Raw genomic sequence first — 27,290 nt, 5'->3', positions numbered from 1 at the left:
AAAATATTTCTCATAATTTGGAGTGCTGTTTGGTGCATCATCTGAAGATATTTTAGATGTATAGTCAACTCAGTTTACAGAATCTTTGTAGTTTGTGTATATACATTGATTCTTTGCAGAATAGGAAAACTGAACAAGATTTAAATAGGGGTAAAATGCAGATATACTTTAAGGATTTAAGAGGTATGTTTAAGTAACATACTGCCATTTATACTCCCAAGTCTGGATGCATGACTAATGACCAGCAAAAATGATTAAATGATCAAGTGTTTATTTAGAGATAGTTCACCTGTGTGATACACCTACATGTTTAAGTCCCTGCCTTTAGTAGAGAGTAAATGATTGCTCTTCAGAGGTTTGTTTCTGGCGGTTGAGGATGCTCCATGCAGGGGTAGAGTCAAGGATACAGTCTACATAATGGTTCTCCCATGAGTCATCTATTTGGGAAGATATAAAAATATACTCCAGAGTTCTGTGATGACTGGCCCTCCCTTCTCTGCTGTTCTCTGGGTTCCCCTCTAGCCCCCTCTTTTGGAAGGTCAGGAGAGAGGAGGGAGGTAGGGCATCAGCACCCCTCACTCCAGCTTCCAGCCTTGTGAACTTTTATGGGAATAGTTCACGGCCCCCAACTCTGTAGAAGTTTATAAAGTATAAAAAGTTGCCACATCTCTTTGCCTCTGGATAAGAAAATGCGGGACAACTAACAATTGTGAATGAAAGAGCTGTCTGCCAAGCTAGTCAGGTAAACGCCTGGGAGGACAGATAGGCCAGATCTGCCTTCTTAGCAAAGATCACACACATTTTGATTGATATCCAGGGGCTGAGAAATCAAGGTCAAAAATGGGAGGAGTAAAGAATAGTAACCAGATACGCATACAAAATGCGCATGCACACTGCGAAAACCTTTAAAAACAGACATGTGGACATGAATGCCAGCCCCCATATTTACTTCCCACCCTCATTCTCCGTTTTCTAGCCACGTACAAGTGGACCATGGGAAAGCCAGCGATTGTCTAGTAGCCCCCTAACTGCTACGGAGCTCACCATCTTCCTGTCCTTTTCTGCTCCCTCTCAGGAGTAAAGCCTGTCACTTCCCTAATAGCTGTTTTCTTTTACTCTTCCAGAAGAGCTGCATTTACATGTTACGAGGGGCAGAAGTTCAGTCCACACTGCTAGTTATCCTTCCCCTGTGGCCTGGTAGAGAGACCTCCCCCGCCCTCCCATTTTGTGGGCATCCACTGCTGGTCACCAAGCTCTTCAGCAAGAGTCTCCACTCCCTTCCTGCAAGCCTGAGAAATGCTACAGTGATGTTTTCCAAACCACAGTGAAGTGACTAACTGGTGGTCTGTCATCTGTCTTCCTTTCCTTCCTTAGGAATCCGATCATGGGACACAAACCTGATTGAATGCAATCTGGATCAAGAACTGAAACTTTTTGTATCCCGACACTCAGCAAGGTTCTCTCCTGAAGTTCCAGGTGAGGCTTTCAGTTCTGTAGTAGTCAATCTAGAATTCGAAAGAAACAGGCGCTTGGCTGGAAAGCTTTGCCTGGGGCATGGAAAAGACTTCCTTTTATTGCTAAAGGATTCTCCTGTGTTTGTTATTATCAACTAGGTGAGCAAGAAGCCACCTTTTAAGAAAGTCAGCTAACTCTTAAGTTGTCATTGTGTGGGTTTCTATTTTGTGGAGTCTTAGAAGATTTTAAGTTCCAGGGTAAATTTAAAAATTTCATACTTATCTCACTATACTCTGAGCTTAATAGATTGTAGTCTATTTAAATGTGAATTTTACTCACATGAAGTTATGAATACAAATTGGATGCTCCCAGAATTCCGTAAGCACCCTCCCTCTCAAGAAAATGAAATATATGCATTTCTGTATTATCTATCTCAATGAAGTATGTATCATCATTTCATCATTGCATTATCTCCCACTTAGTGTGGGTAAAAGAGTCGGGAATTCCAAACTACTGTTAAGATAGCCTTTCTTTCAGAGATGAAAATGAATACTACTGGATAATTAAAGGTAAGGACACAAAAATTTGTCATTTATGAAGATTCTGCTGCTAACCAGCTACTTCACTGAGGAGGTAGTCAGACTCACCCACCTTGTCTTCCTCTTGTGAGGGTGACCCATGCTTCTCCCACTTGGGCACATTTGAGGATTATGAACAGTTCCTGGTCTGTAAAGACTCAACCTGGGGTGTGTCTCTCAAAAGTTCTGCCATTGCCATATCGCAGTTGCCATTTGGCATTTTATTTTTTGAATATGACCTACACTTTATGTAAAATAGAGACTACTCTTTTCTGTCTCTATGATTTTGTTGTATGATTGCACATTTTTTTGGCATTGATAAAATCAGCAATGAAGTTCAGCCTTTTTGACTGATTACTTCATATTCCATTGGGCTTCTCTGATAGCTCAGCTAGTAAAAAATGCATCTGCAATGCAGGAGACCCCAGTTTGATTCCTGGGTGTGGAAGATCCCCTTGAGAAGGGATAGGCTACCCACTCCAGTATTCTTGGTTTTCCCTGGTGGCTCAGATGATAAAGAATCTGCCTGTAGTGTGGGAGACCTGGTTTCAATCCCTGGGTTGGGAAGATCCCTGGAGGAGGGCATGGCAAGCCACTCCAGTATTCTTGCCTGGAGAATTGCTGTGGACAGAGGAGCCTGGTGGGCTGCAATCCATTGAGGTCACAAAGACTCGGACATGACTGAGTTACTAAGTACAGCACAGCAGTATCGTATTCTTCTAGCCTTGTGCTTCGAGAGATTTGAAGCCACGTACAGAATGTCAGCCTCTTCACACATCACACTTGACTGCAGCAGTGTGCCCATGAGACTGGAATCATTCTTCTCTTTGAGTTTGATCTTAGAATAAAATCCCATACTTTCCAGTTATCAAATGAATCATAGCTTTCAAGCATGGAGTTGAGTAAATGTGTTAAGAAAAACTTAACAAGAGCTGGTTCATTAAAAGTTAAAATTGCTGCAAAGCCATGTGAAAACCTGCTCTTAAGTAACTTTGCATTGAGAAAAAAAGAGAATGGTTCAGAGCCTATCAGACAGCACGTGATTTGCTGAAATTAAGGTATAGTATGTGGTTGTTTATCTTGTTGTTATGTTGTATTTTTATGTCTTGCATATTTCCATGACTTTAAAATCATCTTATGAAAAGAAAAATAAGGAAAGTACCCTTTTCCAACAAGTATGTTTCAAAATGTAAAATTCAAGCTTTTATCCTCTCTCTGTAGGTTGTTCTGGTTTTCTTACTATGACTTTTTTTTTTTTTTGGTAAATGAATCCTATGATGCTCATTGTGTTCATTCATACTTGGATTGACTTTATAGAATGACAGTGTATTGCAAAATGAAAGGCTGCAAGAATTGCTAAAGAATGAACCGTTTTTGAACCAGAGACCTGGCGTTACTCTTGTGGCCTAGGAAGTTCTGGTCCCCCAAACCGCTGCTTTAGCCTATGTACCCCATTATCCCTCTTTTTCCTGCTGAAACCTCCAGTAAGGATTGGTTACCTGCCTAGTTGTAGCAGTGCTACGCTAGGCTGTGTGTCCAGAGGTTGGCCCCTGGACACACAGCACCTTCCCATTCTTGCCAACTCAGAAGATGTTACGAGCTTCGCTCCCCAGCCTAAGAGAGCACGGTGCAGGGCTGGGCCTTTCCCCGAGGGCCAAGCATCTAGAATGCAGCCTGTGAGGATGAGGCCCTGTGAACCTTCCCCTTCAGCGTGGGGTGAAGGTTTCTAACTCAGACTTCCACAGATGATAAGAGCACACTTCGGGTTCAGTTCAGGTAAGTGAGTGTGTTTTAGAGAGAAGAGATGTTATCTTGGAGGAGGATGCAAAATTGGGTTGAGCAGAGATCAATAGGGTGAGTGATCGCTGGATGGACCCAAGGAAGCCTTTAGCTTTTCCTGAACTGGTTGAAGGGTTTCAAGGGAAATTTTGAGATCTGTTTTTAAGTGGCTCCACATCTAGTGTCTCTTCCCCACTCCTAGTACTTGTAGAAGCTGAAGCATGAACCTCAAACCCATAAGTGGAGTCAGCTGAACCTCTGCATTTCGAGTTGCAAGAATCTAAGTTAACTGAGTTTAGGCACAGAACAAGAGGAAGGTCACAAATCTTTAAAAAAAAGTAAATAAAGCTCTTCTTTGGGACTTCCTTGTGGTCCAGTGATTAAGACACCACATTTCCACTGCAGGGGGCATAGGTTCAATCCCTGGTCGGGGAACTAAGATTCCTCATGCTGCATGGAAAAAAAAATAGAGGGGAAAAAAAGTTGTTTCTTCAGCTAGTTTAAAAAAAAAAAACCTAGATAGCACCTACAGTGTGCCAGGCACTGTGGGATGGGAAGGGTGAACACACAGTGATGAACAACAAAAAAAACCAGTCACTACTTTGCTTACTCTTATCTTCTTGTGAGAAGAGCAGGCGTTTAACAGTCACATACAGACTAGCATAAAATTGCACTCTGCATCATGTCCAAACAGTTTTTGTTTGCTTTTGTTTAGGCTAGCGGAGTTATTATATTCATTGTCCTCTCTGACACCATGTAGTGGCAATGGGAACCTGCAGAGACTTGATTCAGGACACCCGTGGATACCAAAGTCAGTGAATGCTCAAGGCTCTTATATGAAATGGCTTCATATTTGTGTGTGACCTATGCACGTCCTCGTATTCTTTAAGTCATCTCTAGGTTACTTATAATACCTAATACAATGTGTAATACCTAAAAGCTATGCAAATAGTTGCCAGCCTGTGGCAAATTCCAGTATTGCTTTTTGGAACTTTCTAGAATTAAGTGTATATTTTCAATCCTCAGTTGGTTGAATCTGTAGAGAAGGATCCTGTGGATATGAAGGCCCAGCTGTAGATGGAGAACTGGGATAGCTCTTCTGCCTGCTTTACACTCATGTTATTATACCTCTATTGCTATTTTTAAGAATTGGAGATCCCTTATAAAAGACTAGTGATAGCCTCCAGGGCAGGTAATAGATTGTGCGGTAGCACAACCAGATTTGTGCTCGTATACTCGTTCAACCCATGTACTAGTTTTTAAATATGGTTTTGAGATTCAGTTGGCCTGTTTCTTGAAGATTGCAGGTCTTGTGGAATGGTTTAGTCATCTTGAACAAATATCCTTTGAGCAGGATGCTGGAATGTGTTACTTTCTCTGCAGAAGGTGAGGGTCATCTACTGAATGGTGAGGTCATGAGTTCTCCGGTTCCCCAGAGTGTGAGCCCTGGGGTCACCAAGTGTTGTCCACCTCTGGCATACTCTATTTCTTGGAGTGGCCAGTCATCTAGGGCCATCTTACTCTCTCAGAGCTGTTGCAGCATCGACTCCCTAAAAATCCTTCAACAGATGTCTGTGTGGCAGGGGCTGGTCCCTGCTGATTAGCCCTGGTATACCACCACTCCTGGCCACATCTAAGGTGGACTCAAGTGAGATGAGTTCTCTTGAGAGAAAAGGTTAGGTATTGTCTGATGAACATGCCCCAATGTTCTCACTCAAGCCAAAGTTCAACAATTGAGTCTTTTCACAATAGAGCAACAGTCTTATATTTCCTTATGTGTCCAAATTCAAATACTGTCATAAAATTTTTTTTAATTTTTCTGTGTATTTTTTTGTACCTTAATCATGCTGAATGAGAACCATTTTGATAAATCTTCTCATGAGAATTGAGCTAGGTTTACCATGCTGAATGGCATTTATTTCACTCTCCATTCCTGTTTGTTTCTCTCCCTAACTTAACTTTAGATCTATCTGCCCCTAACAGCAGAGAGGGGACATGGAAAGTGTCCCATGATTGCCTGGGTTAGACATCATTTCAAAACAACAAACAAATACAAATGATTCCTAGGACGAGGGATACCAGAATGAAAATTAATTTCAGTCTCTTTTTTTCCCCATCATTTTGCTACATCTGTCTGCTATAATAATTAAACATTTTTGTTAACCCAGATTCTCACCAGCAACATAATGCAGAGTCTAGATCCTAGCTCTAAAAGTTACTTGCTGTAGGATCTCTGACAAGTTATCTAACCATCCTGTGCCCCAGTCTGTTGTTTGTGAAACAGTGATGATCACTTCTACCTCATAGTTTTTATGAAGGTAGAATGACTTAATTTGTGTCAAGATCTTGAAACAGTGCTTATCACACAGTAAAACAATACATGTAAACTAGTATTAAAATTGTCTCCCTTAGTGAAAATCAATCAGACTTGTATATTTGCTGATTAGTATTATCTAGGGGAAGTGGTGGCTTTATATATTGGCTGGCTTCCTTTTTGTAATAATTAAAAAATTATTTTAAGGTGTTTCTTAGAGAAACAGTTGCCTTCAGCATTATCAGAAGGCACATGGCTGGCCCTGGTTATATGTAGGGGGCAGCATGGCCGAGTTTATTAACCTCATGCAATTATTAACCTTGCATGGCTGAGTTTAGGAAAGTCCTTTGGGTGTGAGGGAGAAGGCAATGGCACCCCACTCCAGTACTCTTGCCTGGAAAATCCCATGGACGGAGGAGCCTGGTGGGCTGCAGTAAAGCAAAATGGAGGAGATGCATTAAGGTGCTGACATAGCAGGACCTCAGGGCATGGTTGAAGACTGTTTGCCAAATGGTCCTGTCCCTGCCTATGCTGATGTGAGCAAAGGTGCTAGCTGGCTTTCCTGCTGTGATAATGCCTCCATGGGTAACATCTTCTGATCCTTCCTATTGCTGTTTCTCTCTTCTCTCCAAACAACAAATGACTATAGATTTTGCCAGTGTTAAGAAACTGAGATTTCTTGTGGTTTATTTTCTTAGTCAACTGAATAAATAGTGAGACCTTGGCATGTTTACCTTTTGTCACTAGTTTTACAACTCCTAGATCACATTCACAAAAAGCTTTATGTGGTGTGATTGACCTTGTGATGGGTGTATGGGTGGTTCTGTTTAAGAATCCATGCCTTTTCTCTGGAAGGTAAATAAACCACAAATTTGTGCTGAGTGACTGCTAAAAATATCTGGCCTCAAGATTGCTTTTTGATGGAGAATTGAAATCAAGCCCTTTGAATTTAACTCATGCAAATCCCCTCCTCCCTTTGACATTAATGAGGCAAGGATTTACATTTGCCGGTAGACTGATAAGAAAATACTAAGATGCTCTTAGAAATGGTCTAAGAATGTTTGCAGTCATCTTCTTTCTCTGTCTAGACTTGTATGTTTAGTCTGTCATTGTACAGAATTATAGCCTAATAGTATGTGCCTAGAATACATCAGCCCTCTATGACAGCCAGTAATGAATGTGTTTTCAGCCCTGCTCCTAACCTTTGAAAGATAAAGCACACAACTATACTTTCACTTGCATTTGAGAGGCTGACTTAACCTTCAGGGACCCTGTGATTTCTGAGGGAAAGCAGACGCTTTATCCTCCTGTTTTCCCTCTCAGCACACACACAGGTTCAGGCACTTGCCCACAGGCCCATCGGGCTCATCTTTTCTCATTGCATCATCATTCGAGATTATAGGAGGAATCCTGGTCTTAGAAGAAACCTGGCAAATAAAGAGCCTTATTTTTGTGGAAGTGACCAGACCTCTGTTTAACATCCCTTGAGGTCATTGCCGCCCGCCTGGGAAGGGGACTCCCATTTTAATGCAAATTGCTCGCCTTTCTCTGCTCACCCTCTGCCCTCAGCCTTCCCAGCCCCTCCTGCTCTATGCTCCCGCCCCAGTGCTCCCATTCACACGCTGCAGCAAACCTTGCCTGCTTGCCCCCGACTCGCATTCCTTTGGAACCGTGAGAGGTCCAGACGTTCCGAGGAGAAGATCCAGAATTTGGTAGTGTATGCAACACTAGGTGCTAATTCCTGTGAGGTTTACAATTGGCTCAGCTTTGAGATTTAGCAATCATTTATATTCATAGATCCTTATAGTGCACATGATTTTCTCTTTCTGGTGCAGGTGTGGTCAGAGGAATAAAATGATGTTCTCTTGCCCTGTGCAGGCACCTTCATTCCCCAGGGTTGTTAAAGAAGGCTTATTCAGACCATCCTAGAAATACCCATTCATCTCACTTTTTTTTAAGTCAAAAGAATGCTTTACTCTGCTGGCTGTAATGGCTCCCAAGCGGTTCCTCATGAGCAATGTGGAGCCATTCAACACAGGCAAACACAGGCAGGAGGGGAGCAGAAAATTGGCTGCCTGGGCCCAGTAACCATTTGGGGGATCGTCAATAACCCCGCCATTAAATCCGACTAAGTGCATCCGAGAACAGCTGCTCCTGTCGCCCACCAAGGACGGCATCTTAACGCTGAAAGTCAGTGCTTTTGTCTTCATTCCCAGAGACCAGAGAGCCCTGGTGTTTTGCTAGGTTTGTTGTTGTGGTGGATGGGTGTTCGTTTGTATTTTAAAGCTGGCCCCCACAGCCGGCGGCTCAAGCCCCTTTACTTTTTTACTGCTTGCTTTTGTGTGTTCTCCGTAGGGTATTTTGTTCAGCATCTATGAAAACAGGCTAGAAAGAATGGTGGAAGATGAGGAATAAAGCATAAGCTTTTTAAGCTTTTTTTAAGAAGAACATCTTTTTTTTTTAAGACGTCAAGTCATATTTTTGAGTGTTTATTAAGAAGCCAGGAATTTTAACGGGATCCACGGAAGAATTAGGTATCCCCACTGGTCATAATTTAGTTAGGAAAATAAGTCATTCACAGCTTAAAAAGAACACAAACAGTGCTTCCTTCATTTAAGACCTGTGTGTGTGTGTGTGAGAGACACACACACGGAGGAGTGTGAGGGCAGATTTAGTCCAGTTCCTAAAGAAGAGAGAGGGTGAGAAATGGAGATCATAGTAGGCATTGCATTTTGATTGTTCAACCATGGTTTAGTCACAGTGACAAAGGTTACCCAGGTACCAGCACCCCCACCCCAGCCGCAGCCCGAGCCTAATTAAATGTTACCCGGGCAACAGCAAGCATCCAAACGTTGTGCCCAGGGCTGAGGCCTTTGGTTTTCTCAGCTGCGGTCTCTGGATGATTTCTATTGCATGTGAAGTCAGATTTCCTTGGTCCTCGAGAAATGTGAGCAAGTAAGAAGTGTCCCTGGGGAGGAGCCCTTAAAAACGGACCACGGGATTGGGAGAGATGAACATCAACACGAGACGAAAATAAGGTTTTAATAAGCTGTTTCAACCAGTGTCAAAGACTCGCCTCCAGTCAGGACTGGTAAGGGGACTGCTGACCGAAAATGCAACCCTACCTATGATTTAAAAATAAAATTATCTAATTAATAATGAACACTAAGGCCCAGGGAAGGTGGCATTTTGTGGGAGATTACAGCAGTTTCCCCAGTTAAAGCGTACGTCATTTTAAAGACACCAACTGAATTGCCTCTGAAAAAAAATTACTTTGTGCAGCCGGAGGGGTTGAGTTAAAATATGAACATCCCGAGGGCTGCCTGCATTTGGAAAGCCCTCTAAACCTGCCCTTTGCTGGCCCTTTCTTTCTTAATCAAACTGATTCTCATTGGAGTCTGAGTAAGTGAAGCACAGTGGAGCATTTTGGATCAAATTCTTAGATTCCCTGTTTGCGTCTCCCATGAATAGTTTGGGGAAGGGACAACTGCTCCCCTCAGGGGGCATTGCATCTTGGTTTGCCCCTAGGATGCTCCTCCATATAGATGATGCTTTTTGGTTGTTGAAGTGTCAGTCAATGGAAATGTCACATTTGGAGAAGTACTAGATAGCAATAAAACTGAAGATGAGATATTTAATAAATTCTGCATCTCAGGCTGATGACACTCTCTTGGTACAGAGCTCCTCAGCCTTTGAGCAGTTGTTTTCTGCTTTCTAAATTCTTATCTGGAGGTTAAGACCTGTGTAAAAGACCAGCAAAATAGGCGTGAAAACTGACTGATGGAACTCCTCCCTTTTAATGTTTGTGTGAATGCATGAGAGGAGGAGAGAGGTGGAGAGAGGGATACCTTCTCATAGGGCTTTCCAGGTGGCACTAGTGATAAAGAATCCACTTGCCAATGCAGGAGACACAAGAGAGGCAAGTTAAGTCCCTGGGTTGGGAAGATCCCCTGGAGGAGGGCATGGCAACCCACTCCAGTATTGTTGCCTGGAGAATCCCGTGGACAGAGGAGCCTGGCGGGCTACAGTCTGTAGGGTCTCAAAGAGTTGGACAGGACTGAAGCAACTTAGCATACTGTAACGTTGCATCCTGAAGCATGCACGCATACCTTATGTATTCTAATTGATTGGAAAAGAGATAATCTTTTCACATTATATGGTATGTCTTTTGAGAAGGTGCCCTAGTATCAGCCAATCTGTCATTAAATATTTACGTGGTATTTCCTGCAGCAAGACGCAGTTCCAGTTTGTAGTTCTGCAGGCCATAAGAAGTGTAAGACTGTCCCTGGGACTTGTGTACAACTGAGCATGAAAATAAGATAAACAGAACAAGCTAGAGTATAATAATATGCAAATGAGACTTTTGCAAGTGAGACCCCTTCTGTAAATTATTTTGTTCAAGCTATTTTAAAAAATATATGTGCATAAAAATATGCACTAAAATCATATTACCTATACAAATTGAGGCATAAGTACAACAGATCTAATGCAGTGGATTCCCTCTGTGATCAAGGAATTTTGGATTCATACTGAATTAATTATACCCTATTTGGGAGCTACATTTTAAGGCCGTTAATTATGAAAAGATTGAAAGTTTTAGGATTCTTTTCCTTCCCCTCAAAAAGATCCTGTGAGAACAGAACTGCTGAACAGAATGTAAAGGCTTGATTTCAAGATTGTCTTCATCTTTGAGAGCTGGAAAATTATCCATTGGCAGACTCAAGCCACTTGGGAGAGATTGTGAAAGTGAAAGGTTTTATGGAAATAAATCTGAAGTAATTGGTTCACTGCCCCAGGCCAGAATGGACAGTTCTGAGAGAGCAGGGAGAGAGCAGAGAGGGGATGTCTGTTGTGAGCCGCTTCCCAGGACCAACCCCTGACCCCCCACCTCCGAGTTCTCTAAGCTTGACCGCGTCAGCGGTTCTGGGCCACACCTGAAGATACCGTTGCCCGAGTAGCTCTCTGAAAAGTTGCTGTGCAGCCTTTCCCTTTCTCGCAAAGCTAAGGGGCCAGACTAGACGGACTTTCCAGGTGGCTCAGTGGTAAAGAATCTGCCTGCCAAGCAGGAGGCACTGGTTCAGTCCCTGGGTTGGAAGATCCCCTGGAGAAGGAAATGGCAACCCATTCCAGTATTCTTGCCTGGAGAATCCCATGGACAGAGCAGCCTGGTGGGCTACAGTCCATGGGTCACAAGAGAGTCTGACACGGCTTGGCGATGAAACAACAAAGACTAGATTAGGGAATCTGAAGCTTTGTTCTGTCTGCCGTTAGTTCTGTAAAACTTGAATAGAGAGCCAGCAGGAAAGAATTTCAAGGTGAAATAAGCCTGAGAATTTATAGCAGATCTTATTTTTTGAGGAGCCATAAAGTATGTAGCTGCATGTCAATAAACTTGTTCAGTTTTGTATAACCATAAATGTCCTTTCCTGTCTGACCTGTCACTTCTGCTATGACTGTCTCCCAGGGATCTTGATTTCTGTAGAACACAATTTGGGAAAGGATGGACTAAGTGATCTCTGAGTCCCTTCCAGATTTCGTATTCTGTGACTCATGAACTTTTACTAAATTGTCTCTACTCTGAAATGTAGAAGGGAACTTGTCCTATTCGCTGTTTAGCTTAAAATGGTTTTTAATCCAGGTTTTAAAATGTCAGTGAAAGAATTTAGTTTAGAAAATCTGCCTGTCGCATCTGCTAGGATTATTCATTTTTAGGTGAAGATGCACAGCTTTATGACACTTCAACTAATTTCCCAGTTTGTGAATTTTTGGCCCTTGGTTTTTCCCATCTGTCTGTACCTTGCCAGACAGACCCAATAAGACGGAACTTAATTGTGTTTGCACAGTGCCAAACACCTGCATGGAAAGTATTTCAAAAGTCAAATTCTTGAGTGTGTTGTCTACGTAATGCCAAATGGGAAATAGCTGCATTTTTTCCCATTAAAATTAGAATTTCCACATTGATGTTTGGTACTGTATTGAGCTTCAGATTATTTTCTTATTCGCACATCTTTGGGAGGAGGCTGAAGACTGAACCTCCTGAGTTCTGGAGATCATCTCTAGGTTGTGTGTGTTAAAAGCACCAGGGACCTTGTTTGTTCTGGATAATTGAGGATGGCCTGCATTTTAATACGCATAATCAGCTATGCATATCTTGTCCTGTGAACCATCAATTAGCACAACACAATTTCACAAGTCAGTGCATGCAGATACGAACACCCTTGGGAAGCAATGCTCAAATCATTACTGACAGTGTACAGCTTGCATACAGGTAATCATGATCAGAAAGCCATGATTATCCAGAAGGAGAAGTGATTTTTATGGTAATGTGTCATGTGGTTGACTCTTGGTATCTAATACCTTTGAGGTAACAATTTCAGTTTTAACCTCTCCCTAATTCGATCATGTTTGCAAAACATGTTTAATTCACTCCCTATGACCTACATGTAATTATTATTTTTACAACAAACCTTATAGAGTGTTCTAAACCCAAATGAAATAGTCTTTGTACCAAAAACATTATTGATAATATCTCTATGGATGAGAAGAATGGTGGTGTGGTTAATCAAATATTCTAGGTAAGAGAGACTTGCCAATAATTCCTTATATTCCAATAATAAGCAAAGATTATACTTTTTTTTTGTTGCAAATTTTAGAATCTAATTATACAGTCCTTTCTTTAATATATACCCTGCAATGTATCTAGAATTGACTTAGAATTCCTAAACCAAATTTGTTTCCTTAGCTCAGGATATTTTTAAACTATTCATTAAAAACATGCACTTAGAAATCTGTTGTTCCCTTTTCCTTCTGATTATGGTGATATTTTCAAAGGGAGTTTTAAATAACTATTGTACTTTGGGGGCATATATTAGTATTTTACTGAAGCAAAGGCCAAGAGAGTTGCACTTACACAAGAGAACACACTTTGCCTCCTACTTGGAAACCAAACTCCAAACACTCCAGGTGAGCTTTCCTTAGATGATTTGGGAGGAAAACAGTAGCGGTCACTGCACTGTCTGCATAGGGTGTGCTGATAAGAAGCAAGTTCTTGTTACTGAAACATTAGTGAGCAGACCTTTTACGTTGAGTTGTCCAAATGGACACCTCAATACTAATATAAAACAGCGATTTCCCTGGAAGTTATACTGATTCTTGAAAAGAGTCGTTGATTCTAAATATTGAAGTGGAACTCCGAACTGCTATAAAGAAGGGGAGGTGGAGAAAGAGAGGATGGCAAACTTGAGGTAGCTTTAAAAAAATGTGATTTTGCAAAATACGCGTTAGCCCACTGCATTTGCATTGTCCTGTTACATATACAACCACTCCACTCCTAAGTCCTAACCATTTTTCCTTTCTGCTTCCTGTGTCTCATGATTCAAAAACATGATTTTTTAAATAGAGAACTGTCTTCTCCATTATACCATTTTCCTCCTAATGAGCTAATAAACACAAAAACCCAACCAAGTAAAGGGAATGAGAAGTGAGGTTATTTTTAAAGGCTTAATGCCTGTGCTTTAAGGTTATCCAAAATAGCTTTAGATCCCGGGAATAGGTTGCGCAGCTAAGGTTGTGTAGCATTTATATGCACGCCTGTAATTAATTACATGTGTGCGGCTTCCCAGGTGGTACTAGTGGTAAAGAACCCGCCTGCCAACGCAGAAGACGTAAGAGATGTGGGTTCAGTCCCGGGGTTGGGAAGGTCCCCTAGAGAAGGGCGTGGCAATTCACTCCAGTATTTTTGACTGGAGAATTCCATGGACAGAGGAGTGTGGCATGCTGTAGTCCACGGAGTCACAAAGAGCTGGACACGACTAAGGTGACTAAGCATGCACACAGGAATGATTTTGCTTTTGTATTATTTGAAAAACATCTTTTCCATTTTTTTTTCATCTTTTCCATTTAAAGACACATGCCAACAGCCAAATAAATGCCTTTTAGTGAAAAAGTGACTATTTCATGGGGGTTCACCTTCTTCACTTCTATTTTATCAACTTCTATTGTTTTATCATCTGTATCACTCAAGCCTTTTTTCCCAATCTAATATCATCTGTTTCCCCAGTTTCCCTTTTTCCTAATATGCCCCTCCCCAGTCTCCAATCACAGTCTTCTTTTCTACCAATAATGCTGGTATGAGTTATTTTAAAACATCTAACAAGATCATTGTCTTGAAAAAAAGCATTGTGTATTCGTTATACATATTATTATAACATGTCTTTTTTTAAAATTATTTTATATGTAGAACAGAGACTATTTGGAGTCTTTGGAATAACATTCCAGCAGATAAATATAAATGAAATAATTTGGCAAATTAACTTACTCTGGGGTCATCTAGAAATATGATTCTGTCTTCAGATGGAAATTTCTGTTGTTGGAATCCTTTAGCCAGCAAATGGATTTTCTATGCTTAGTAAGCAGACTCATCAAAAATACAAAACCAGTTGTTAAAAAACAAAACAAACAAAAAAACCCAAGCTTCAACTTACAACTTAAGAAGAATGAAAAGAAAACCAACCAAGCAAAAACCTACTTTGACTGAAAAAAATGGAGACCAAAGGCCTTGAACCAAGTAATTGTAGGGCTAGATTTTTAATCTTTCAGAATTCTAACTTTTCAGAGATGGCTTTTTCCCAATTACAACTGACTGATAAGAGAAAAGGAATGCAATTATGTCATAACCTCAGAACTAAGGCGGCCTTACGCTCATGTCCCTTAGTAAAGAACCACGAAACAGTGCCTGGCACATTGTACTGGCTTAGTGTGACGGTGATGAAGAGGGGTCATGGGTTTGAGAACCTATAATTAGCTCTTAGGTTTGAAGAATAAGCTGTGTAAGCAATCTGAAAATTTGTAGTGATTGCAGTTTATTACAGATTTCCTGTAAATATTGAGGTATGGCAAAACGTTTATTTACGAGCTATTGATTGCTTTCAGAACCTTGGTAGCCTAGAAGCTCTGGTTAACAGTGTCTTGAGAAGCAACAGACAGAATCCTTGGAGGATGGAAGTGGGGGACAGAAAATGTGTTCCAATCCCAGTTTTACTGCTAAGTAGATTGTACTATTGTGGACAAGTTCTTTAGCATTTATGAACTTCAGTTTCATTATCTCTAAGATTACTTTTATGCTCAGTGCTTGTAATATAATACCAACCCATAGTTAAAAAGAGTGATATACATATTTTAAAAAATGGTGTACCTGCAAAGTTGATATACATAGCTAATGTGTAAAGCCAAGATGTGTTGTTAGTATAAAGTCCTTTGGAATTCTTAGGATACAATAACTTGCTTGGCTGAGCAGTGCAAGAAAACATATTGTTTAGTCACTAAGTTGTGTCCTACTCTTTTGTAACTCCATGGACTATAGCCTGCCAGGCTCCTCTGGTCCATGGAATTTTCCAGGCAAGAATACTGGGGTGAGTTGCCATTTCCTTCTCCAGGGGATCTTCCTGACCCTGGGATCGAACCCACATCTCCTGCATTGACAGGCAGGTTCTTTACCGCGGAGCCATCTGGGACACCCTCAGTGTATTCATTTCACAAGCAGATGTTGCTTGTCTGATGGGGCTGGTTCTGTGTCAGATACTAAGGTTAACAATAGTAAGCAAAATAAATAAATCCGCATCTCCTACAGGGTCTCCCATGGAGCTCTCAGTCAAGGTAGGGAAGCAGATATTAATCAGTTGTATAAACATGTATCACAATCTGTGCTAAGTACCAGGGAAGAGAAGATGGTGCTATATAAGGATATAAAAGAGGAAATTGACCTATAAGGGGAAAGTGAGAGAACTGTAGGGCTAAGATTTGTGATGAATGCTCTTTATTTTATATTAAACATTAGACACTGTATTTATCTTTCCATTTGAATGCAACATTAGCAATTGAGCCTAGTTTTACAGGTTCTAGAGTATACAGATATTTTTTAACAATGTGAGGTTACCATAACACATTTGTTAAGAATAGGAACAATTAAATAGACATGATTTTAAAACGTTTCTATGAGAGTATTAACATTCTTATATGGATTCCACTACTTTGAGTTAAGAATGAAAATAAGAGGAAACTATCTGAATATTCACAGACCTCTTAAAAGCATGGGCTTAATTACAGGTTTGCTGGGCTGCAAAAATCCCCATGAGAGGAAACTGAAGCAACTAAAATTTCTGAATCAGAATTTGAAGATTTGTGTTACAAAATAATTATGGTTCCTGGGTCCGTCTGGAACATCCTTCATATACATGGTGCTCAGAGGTTCACTCACTACCGTCTTCCCAGCATCTTCCCTGTGCTTCCTTGAGGGATGCTCACCTAGAATTTGCAGGGCTGAGTTAGGCCAGGCATCTCTTACTGATGTTTTCTTCTCTTATCTTTTTTTCTTTAGATCAGTTATAAGTAACTTTCTTGCATCACATATCTGATCATTTGTCCTTTACCTTCTGGTTTCAATGTCCACTTCTCTTGCGTGGCAATTACTATCCCTTGGCCCTACTTGATGACGTATCTAAAATCTCAACTTTTATGTATAAAAATAATTTTTCTTTAACCTGGAGGATATGACCATAGCAAATCATCCATGTATTACTTGAAACCAGTGTCCTTATTGGGAAAAATAAAACCTAACTTTTTCATTAAGTCTAGTATAGAACAGGTTTTCTTTTTTATATAGGATTTTCTGTGAAGGTATTAAAAATTCAGTTGCATGCAGATTAACTCTCTTAGTCATGTGTTTACTCCCAAATCTTGGCTAGTCTGATGCTATCTGAAATTAAGATATGTTGTAAAGAAATGTTGAGACAGAATTTTTTTTTTTTTTTTTTGACATGCTCTTGAACCCTTTCAGACTGCAGACTTTGGTCTTTATTCAGGTGCAAAGTTCTTTTCCATATATCCTGGTCATTGTCTCTGTTCCTATTCTGATTTCAGCCTTAAGAATATATATAATTCTTCTGCTTATCCTCTGTCACATAATTTTCTCTTTGATCTTTTCCCACATGTTCTAGAACACCTCACATTTGCCTTGTACATCACGGTCAGTGTTCCTGCAGGATTTGTTCTTCCCTTTATTGCCGATTTAATTTCTGCTGTTGCATTTTATCTTTCCCAAAATTCTTTTGTTAATTCCACTGGCTGCTTTTTCAGTCTCTACCTATAATTCAGCCCACTCTTATTTTTACTGTTCTCAGTCATCTCACAGAGATGGTGTCTGCCATCTTTTGTGCCGAGTGTCATTTTCTAAAATTTTATTTGGTTCCCTATGGAAATTCATTTTTAGAGATGTTTTCCATCAAGCCTCAAGACACTGCTCCTTTTTTCTTGTGCTGTAGTCTTCTCAAAGGTCCCATTTTTTTCTGTTTATTTTCTTCCTCTTATAACACAAAGAAGGGTCTGTCGAGGCACAGCATTTGCTAACAGAGGGTTGCAGGACTCCTCAGTGATCCCCACTGCCCACTTGGGTGCTGGCAGTTGCCCTTCCATAACTGGACCCTGGAAGTTGGGTTCAAGTGCATATTCCCACTCTGTGTTTGTGGTCCAGCATGTGACGTGGGATGCAGGCCTAGGAAGTGATGATGTGGCTTTGCTGTCAGAGCTTCTGCCTCTGATCGAGAATTAGATGGGACCTGCGGTTCTGCTTTGTACAGGTAAGATGTGAGATCCACCGTGCACAGCATGGGCTCCTCTGAGTTCTTCCTCTCTTTGCTTCTACTTGTGAGCACTTTTCCTTAGAAGCATTTCAGCTCAGGTTGTAATGCAGGTTGGTGATAGTTTTCTTCCCCTAGCCTCTGGAGTTCTGAAGGTGAAGAGCTAGAGGAGGTGTAGGGAGTGGGGGGAAACGAAGGTATCGGTTACCGTGCAGTAAGGGACTGAGACTCCTTTTACTGGTCTTTGCCTCCTAGACTTAGGGGCAGATATTGAAAGAGCGAGTCCAGTAAAATGGTGAAGAGCAGAAACTCAGGAGCTGGAGTGCCCAAGTTCAAATCAAGCTCTACCTCATGCTTTAGTTCTTTGTGCCAGTTTCCTCATCTGTAAACCTACCTTTAGAGGATTTATGTTCTTCGTCTATAAAGACGATTTATGAAAATTTGGTGGTATTAGGGCATGTAAAGCATTGAAAGGGTGGATGGAATATACTAAGTGCTCTACAAGTGTTAGCTACTGTTGATAATATTAATATGTGCTGCTCAGTAGCTCAGTCATGTCCAGCTCTTTGCAACCCCATCTACTGTAGCCTGCCAGGCTCCTTTGTCCATGGGATTTCTTAGACAAGAATACTGGAGTGGGCTGCCATTTCCTTCTCCAGGGGATCTTCCCAACCCAGGGATCGAACCTACATCTCTTGCGTTTCCTGCATTGGCAGGTGGATTCTTTAGGTATGTTCAAGAGTGTCCGAAAATGTGCATTTCCGTTCCCTTTGGTGCAGTTCCCCTCCTCCCACTGAACCCCTCTATCCCCCAGCCTTTCGGCACATGGCCATCCATCTCTTTAAATCGCCAAGGCCAATTTTCTGATTTTATATATTTTCATGAATGTTTCCAAAATTCATAAATTTGCATAAGGATATATCGGACATTTTCGCTACCACATTAACCCACCAGGCTTCCTAACTCCAACTTAAAGTAATAGTTAAGTGATACAGTCTTCATTTGTGAAAATCTATAATGCATACAGGATGTGGTACCATTTTGTTATCTTGGATACTTCAAAATCATATTTTAAATACCGAGTTGTACATGTCATTTGTACAAAACATATTCTCTGGTCAACTTGCTTTGTGCTTGCTGTGCGTTATGTATGGGGTCGGGGGTCGGGGCAGGTCTCCTGTCCTCCACTGCCGCCTGCCCCCTCCAGGCAGGCGAGGTGAGTTGACTGGGTCCCTCCTAGGAAGATTTTCTTTGTGTTTTTTTTTAAGCACTTTTAGTTGAAAATTACTTTAAAAAAATACTAGTATAACATATTTGGTAAAGTGAAATATTGGTTTAGAGTACAAAATATATATACGTTATTTAGAATGAGAATGGTATGCTGTTTATCATGAAACCAATCCTTTCATGCTTCCACAAATCCTAATAAACTTTTTCTATGGCCTGGGGGGAAGTAAAATTTTTGTTAACGATTAATGCTTTTGATCTGCTGTTTAAGGAAACGAACTAAAAATGTTAGCAGGAAAAGCTGATTCGTTTTTATGTAATGTTCAAATGGCCTGTAACATTTGCTACTCTATAAAATCTACAGTATTATTCCAGCATGATTTGTTTGGGCTTATGAACAGAGAAGCCTGGCAGGGGTCGCAGAGTTGGACACGACTGTACAACTAAACAACATGGTTTCTTTATAATAGTATCAGTTCTGTATACTTGAAGTTCCCTAGAGCTAAATATTTTTATCCTTCTTTAATCAGGGCTTTATACACTTCAAAAATTTATATAAATCCCTCTCTTCAGTTTGTAGACAATCCCTTCCTGCAATTTCTAGCTTCTGCCAAAATCTTGGTGGTTTTTTTTTTTTTTTTGGTCACTATATGAAAACCTTGTGAATTACAGCTTCTTTTTTTACCTTTAGACTCCGCATGTCTGTGAGTGAGAGTTTTATGTCTGTACATGTTATCTTTTGTGACACTCCAGTATAACTCGACTGAACCAGAAAAATGCAGTTTTCTTTAAAGGTTCATGTGGGGACAAAAAGTTTGCATCAGAAAATCAAGCCTGTATCCGTAACCCAGGTAGTGCTTTGATTTCTGCTGCTTTTACTGTTGTCCCAGCAAGACTTTGTGGTCCCCATTGTATTCCCAGAGAGGGCCCAGTGGGAAGGGCTTGCCTGCACCTCAACAGCCGCCTCCCTCACTCTGCATATTAAGCCTGTAATTACAGCAGACAGTACGTTTGTCCCCGGCTTCTGTGGGATGATGTCATTGCCTGTCAAACAGGGGATTAGCATGAAGAGAGAAATCCTACTGACATGTTCATTTTCATTAAGAAGAATTTGGTTTTACTTTATTTTGTTAACAGGAACTGTTATTTCATAGGAGAAATTTTTTAAAAGGAGGAAAAAAAAAGAAAAACTTGAGACCGTAGAAGCGGACACGGGCTGACTGCATGAATGGGAGTGTGCTTAGTAGCACTGCTCTATCAATTAGTGAAAGAGTCTGGGACACAAAGCATGCCTGGGAAATCTGCTGCTTTTCTTACCAAAGCAGAATAACATTCTTCTCAAAGCTCACAATGGCCTGGCCCTGGCTGTAGAAAATGTTCCTGGAAAAAAAGGAAGCAAAGACTGTGGCTGGAGCTGAAAGGGTGTGCGGGCGGCCGGTCCCACCCACCTCTGAAATGTTCCCCTTTTTCATGATGGCATTGATCGAGGATGTCTTAAAGTCTTGTTCCTTACATCTTAGGGGAAAGCTTAGTTCCCGGCCCATGTGGAAAAAATAAATAAATCAGTCAGGGAGAGACCTGTTGTGAAGGATGCTTTGGTCCCAGAGCTGAGGCCATGGAAGAACATAATTTACATCAGTCATTTCCAATGCCTCCAACAAAAATAAGTGTAGGAAGAAAATCATGATCAGACTTGAGAATCCTCTTTTGGAGCAAACTGCCGATAATCTGCGTCAGGAAAACTGGGTTCAAGTGCCAGCTCTGGCTTTTACTTAGCTGTGTGACCTTGGGTGACTGACTGGCTCTGAGCCTCAGTTTGCTCATCTGTACAGTGGGGTTACCCAGCAGTAGTGCCTACACCTTGTAGAGTTGTGCCTGGTACCTTTCGGCTGTTTTTTATCTCCAAGAATGATTTCCTTTCAGAAGATAGTTCTGAGGTGACCTTATTCACCAGTGACTAGAGGAGGCAGCCTCCTATTTTCCTCTGTCTCACCCATTCTCTCAGTGCCTCAGACCCAGACTTAGATTCTCCTCAGTCGCGAGTCCCTCCCTGGAGCGTGGCCCAGGAGCTGTGAGACTGAGGAGGTCGAGGGTCCCTGGATTAGATAGGCGCTGGAATTTCAGTCTTTGAATTTTGCCAAAGCATTGGAAGAATTTTGAAAAGTTCCCACAGATTTTTCTTGGGAGTTTTTCAAACCCTTAGAGTGTTTTTCAGTTTTCTATATTTGGACACCAGAATTTTCTTAGCATCCATTTTCTTTGGAACAGAGTCCTCCTGTGAAGGAGGCTGAATCCAGTCCAAATCAGGCCTGCTGGCCGAGTGATAGTTTTCCATCCACGTTGCCCTGGGGCCTTCCCATTTTCATTTTTATCTTGCTTTGAAAGGCCACTGGTAAACTAATTCTCTTTTTTCATCGGACTTTTTAGGTTCAATTACCTAGCTGATTGTTGCTTGTTAGAATGATACTTTAGAAGCAAGATCCTGAACCACACTTGACTTTGAGATGTATGTAGTAGTAGTACCGCTGGGTTGGACCAAAAGTCTTCAAGGTCAGTGTGTTCAACTGTCTTGATTGGAAGGGAATCTAGATGTGCCAAGCTCTGTGCGAGTGTTCTAGAAGAATATCAAGTCACCTGTCCTATCGCCCTTGTGTGGAATGAGAGGAAGGGAGAGGACACCGACTTTGCCTGCAGTGTAAAGTACCAGTTACTGCACTAGACGTACCTGGGTACCAGTGCTCTCGATTTCCCGAGTTGCTCTCCTGAATTTATGGAACTTTGCCATTGTTACCTCCACCCCCCACCTCCAGTACTCCTTGGATTATCTGAAATGCAGGACAGTGCTCTTACCACAAGTTACCTGAATGTAAATGGAATTCATAGGAGACGTATTACAAGTAGGAAATTGGCAGTTGCCCTTGGAAGCTGAAATTCCTCTCTCTAGGTGGCAAGATGCTCTTTCCTGGGTGGTTGGGCGGGGCAGTTGGGTCATCTTCCCAATGCCTCATGGTGTCTGTCCTCTCCAAGCTCTCAGCATGGTGCTGTCCTCTAGACTCATCTGTGGGTTTGGTTCTCTAGGATAAATAGCTGTTATCCACCCCACTGCCCCCACCTCCCCAGACCTCATAGCTGAGGTGGTAGGAGGAAGGAAACATTCTCAGTTACCCCAAATCAGACCTGCTCTAATGTTTTGTTCTCTGTACTTAATTGTTGGCCAGACACTCCCTTCCCTTCCAATTAGAGGATGTTCTTGAGTTGTTTTGCATTCTCACCTGATTATAAACTACAAACTTACAGATTTTGTCTACTGAGTCCAAGTCAGTCTACAAGAAAAATCTTGTCCATAGTTTGCTAAGATGAGTGAATAATACATAATTTTTTTTGTTTCTTGCAAAAGCAATAAACATTTATTTTCTTAGAAATATGTGAATTTGGTTTTGAGTATTTTACATTCAGTCATTACACATTGTAGAGAGATGCAGATTTCTGCATCTTCTCCCATCCAAAGCACTGAGTACTTTGGCTGTTACTGCAGGCTGTGTCTGTGACGCACCAAATCAGTGAGGTTCTTAGACTGACTGGCATTTGTGTTTACATCAGCACTCTCAGGGATTGAATGATAGTTCACAGTTCCACAGAGTCAGTTCAGTTCATTCATTAGGATGTCTTTTTACAAAGAAGCTTTTCCATTTATCTTCGTAGGGGTGTCAGACCATTTGGTGATAGATCCCGTAGCTTGGCTGTTGAGCTCCATGCATAGGAGTAAAATCAATGACTTGTTGGCCCTCTCATTTAAGTAGTTGATCATCTTGACAGCCTGTTTCTGTAAAATCTTGGGTGAGGATTGTATTTCCCAGATCAATTTCCTTGGGGAAACTTACAGGCAACAAAGTGTGCTTCCATAACTGTGGCTTTGCAAAAAGCACACATTTGATCTTATTTTCCATTTGAATTACATGAAAACCTTCTGATCTTGAATTGGTAAGACTCATGTTTATCCAAAATAAAGTAGCAGCATCTTCCCTTAACTAACTTGGCCAAATCAAGCCTATATTGATTTTAAGTGATCTAGAACTAGTACATATCATGGTGTAGGAGAAAAAATAATAAGGCCACATCTTTCCATTCATCTAATATTTAAATTTGGGTTTTCAGTTATCATGATTCCTTGTTGTAAAACAAGGGGTATATACATGTGTCTAAAATTGACTCCAGAGATGGCTTTGAGATGATTGAGAACTAAACTTTGCTTTCTCTTAATAATAACTAATATGAGTCAAAGCCTTTTCTGTCTAAGTGAAGTAACTTTAAAAATATTTAGTGAACAAAGATTTAGTCATAAGATCCACATGTATGAAGTGTCGTAAATCACTTCAGTCCACCATTTGCCTTTTGTTTCCAACCCTTTAATAGAATCAGCATGGAAAAGCATTAACTCTGCATCCTATCTTGGAAATGTGAAGAATTGCCCTCTATTTTGTTTTGTTTTTTACCAGCAGGTGGCATGAGTTATTGCTATGCTGGTGACAGTGTAAAAACCAATGTGTCTTGTTACTTTAAATTATTTAATAATTAAAAGTGATTCCCAATTATTTGCTTGAAATAGTCAAAATTTAACATTCGTATTATATAAAGAACTTTTACAAATTAAATGTAAATCCTTAAATTTCAGTAGAGAAATGGGTAGATAAGAACAGTTTAAACACATGTACACAGATACACAGCAAGGGGTAGACGAGGGTCAAGAAAAAGTGAGATAAAAAAAGACCAGTAACATAAAATAAGGTAAAAAAGATACTCCACCTCTCCATCAATTAAGAAATACAAACCAACACAAGGTACAACTTTTTAACCTATAAATTGTAAGGCTTTACTCATGATTGGCAAAGACGATAAGATAGGCTTCATATTCAGTTATTTGGATGTAAATAACCTTTCTGGAATGGAATTTTTTAATATGTATCTGGAGTCTTAACAGTGCTCACACCCTTTACTTAGTAATTCCCTATAGGAATTTTTCTATGGAAAATAAACAGAGAAGATAGGCATACACATACATACAAAAAAAAAAAAAAAAACCCTATGTGAAAAGATGCTTACTGCCACATTATGTATGTGAAAAGCTGGAAAAAAACTCCCAAAGTTCTCAATAATAGCGAATGGTGTCATGAATATTGAGTCATCAGTAGGATGCAACACTTGGCCCATTTTATAAAGCATATGTTTAAAGAATCTTTAGTGATGTGTAATGGTGAGTGAAGAAGAGTTCAGGATGTATGAACTTTTTTTCAGTTTGATCACAATTTTGTGTGGAAAGAATTTTTGTATATCCATAGACAAAATACACTCAGTTTTTTAATATGGTTAATCACTGAATAATGGGTCAACAGATTATGTTGATTTTCTTCTTTATCCTTTACTGTATTTTTTACATTTTCCACCATGGACACATGGTATTTTACAGTCACTAAACAGTTTTCAAAAATGGTAAGCCTGGCATTAGAGACACGAATCACTTGCTTTTGTGATTCTTCCGGAAATGAGATTCAATAGTAAGTTATGTGTCTGGGGAAAATAGAGCTCATTTGAGTTGGAGGTTGGAAAGCTCTTACAAACACTAACCTCAGAAACCTCAAACGAGTATGTAGTGGAATAATGACATAGCACGCAAAGCCACAGATGTCAGTGTGAGCTAAGGAGTTTAGAGCAAATACATAAAACAGCCACTAGAGGAAAAAACTCACTAATCTCTTCTCTCCTGCTCTGGCAACCTCTAGGGTCAGTCTGTGCCGCTGTATTTAATCTGTATCAAGGTGCATGGCCCTTGGGTTGGGAACTGGAGGCCCGGCTTCTCCTTCTGGATGCTCTGCTAATGCATTTTGTATTTAACCTTGGGCAGGTCACCAGACTTTGAGAACTTTTGAGTTTTCTTCCAGGGCTGGATATTGATTCCTTTTTGCAGTTTGGCAGTTTTGCAGTTTGTGATACAGTTTTGAGCCCCATAAGGTGAGTCTCTTGTGGTGTCTGGTCAATGCTGAGACAGATTGAGGCCCCTTTAGGGTCACACCCTTGAATCAGATGCCTCTGATGTAATCCTGGTCCTGTCGTTTTTGAATAAGTTACTATGACATAAATCCCCCAGAAGGATTGAAGTTGAAGTTGAACAATAAAAAAAAAAAGGCAGTTTAACTCTCTCTTGAAGCTCATAAACTGAAAGCAGAGATATGTCACAGAATGTGAACCGACCTGGTATACTTTAATGATATATATTTTTACTTATATAAAAATTCAGGTTTGCAGACTGGAAGACATAGAGAAGAGATTTGTGGTTGCGAAGGCGGGGAGAAGGAACGGGGGAGGGATAGACTGAGAGTTTGGGACTAGCAGATGCAAATTATTACATACAGAGTGGATAAAGAACAAGGTCCTATTGTATAGCGCAGGGAACAATGTTCAGTATCCTGTAATAAACAATAAGGGAAAAGAAAACTTTCAAGTTTGCAATTATCATCAAGTTAATATTCATCCCAACAGTGATCAAGGTGGTTTTAGAATCGAGACTTTAGGGGCAGCAGATCTGCATGCAGTAAGCACACTGGTGCGTAAGGAGCTCCCAGTGCCGGAGATTTTATTGTTTAACCCAGACAAACTTATATTCAGAGACATCGAGGAATGTTCTATAGACTTCTACTTTACCCACAATATAAAAAATATGTGGAGACTGACGAGTACATATAAAATTAAATATAATAAAATTCTCACAAGACAATACCTGTCCTTCCTATTTGCAGTGTGTTAGGGTATTTAGTATTTTATTGTATTCTATTAAAAAATACTGGTTGGTGAATCACAAATGTGATTTCCTGCCACACTTAAGTATTGCAAACTTCATTTGGAAGAACACAGGTATTATAGAACTTTTTAAAGAGGTGCCCAGGATGGAGAGAAAAACTGTTAACTATCGTTGAGAATTATTAAATACCACTAGCAAATTTCTTTGCAGAGAAAATAGGGAAGGAAAATAGATCCTTTCTGTATTAAGCTCCTTGTGACGAAATAAGGACACAAATCACATGGAAGAACATGTTAAAGAGGGAGTTTGCACAGATCCAGTAATTTTCAGGTGAGAAGAATGCATCTGAAAAGAGGTTAAAATGGTGCTTATGGAAGCGATGACTTTTTACCTGTGCAGGTGATAGAAATTGCCACCAACTTTAGACAGCTAGGGAAAAGAAAAAGGCTGAGATCTAAGTGGTCCTGGCTTTGTTTCTAGTGTCCGTCTGGTTCTTTTTGCTTTTTGTCTCAATCCCAATGGAATGTATGGGCCCTTGTGATTGAAAGGGTGACACAATTAACCAGCTCTAGGCGGCCGCTCCTGGGGGTGGGGGAAGTACACTGTCCGACCTCCATCTGCCTTCTGGACCACTCAGGAACTGGGGGCGCGCATGACATCACGTGCCTTTTCTGGTGTCTGTGTCTCCCAGGGCACCCTCGGCCAGTGTGGTGGGGAGTACCCTACATCCCAGGGATCCACGCCCACCATGTAACTCCCGGCCCTTTGTTCCTGTACGCCCTCCTCCTGTCCGTTCACTTTCTTCCTGCTTTCCTCTCATCTTTTCCTTTGATTTGCTAGTGGCACTGGTGACCGTGACATAGCTCAGAGCGTGGCCAGTAAGGCTGAGCACTTGTGACCCAGGACTGCAGGATGTAAGTGGTTGGAGGTCTTTGCACAGGACTTGGTAGCCACAAGTCTTTGATTTTTCACCAGCTTTTTTTTTTTAATATATATTTTATTGAAGTATAGTTGACTTACAATTTTTCAGGTGCAGAGCAAGGTGATGCAGATATCCACATACACATAGTATTTTTCAGATTACGAGATACTGACTAGAGTTCGCTGTGCTATACAGCAAACCTTTGTTGCTTGTTGCATACCTATTTTTTAAATTAGAAATCTAGTATTTTCTAAAATATATATATTATACTGACTATTTGGCCACGATGTAAAGAGCTGACTCGTTGAAAAAGACCCTGATGCTGGAAAAGATTGAGGGCAGGAGGAGAAGGGGGTGACAGAGGATGAGATGGTTGGATGGCATCACCGACTCAATGGACATGAGTTTGAGTGAACTCCAGGAGTAGGTGATGGACGGAGAAGCCTGGTGTGCTTCTGTTCATGGGGTCTCAAAGAGTTGGACATGAGTGAGTGACTGACAGCATCAGTTTATATATATGTATACAAATGCTTCAGCAGGTTTTTAATGGTCTCTGATGCCCAGTTAGAAACAGGTGAAAAGTCCTGAA

The 27,290-nt window shown here is 40.8% G+C and overlaps 1 protein-coding gene across 1 annotated transcript in view; it reads left to right on the top strand.

The window, feature by feature from the left end:
• The window catches only part of MAP1B (microtubule associated protein 1B), a 92,627-nt gene that overhangs the window by 7,616 nt on the left and 57,721 nt on the right, over positions 1 to 27,290 (top strand). Inside the window, exon 2 of the mRNA XM_006078188.4 lies at positions 1,375 to 1,476. Coding sequence (XP_006078250.3) covers positions 1,375 to 1,476 — 102 coding nt within the window. The remainder of the gene's footprint in view (positions 1 to 1,374; positions 1,477 to 27,290) is intronic.

Source organism: Bubalus bubalis, chromosome 19 (assembly GCF_019923935.1).
Source record: "Bubalus bubalis isolate 160015118507 breed Murrah chromosome 19, NDDB_SH_1, whole genome shotgun sequence".
In the NCBI taxonomy this organism is placed as follows: Eukaryota; Metazoa; Chordata; class Mammalia; order Artiodactyla; family Bovidae; genus Bubalus; species Bubalus bubalis.
Note: the sequence above shows the minus strand (reverse complement) of the source record. Positions and strands in the feature narration are given on the sequence as shown.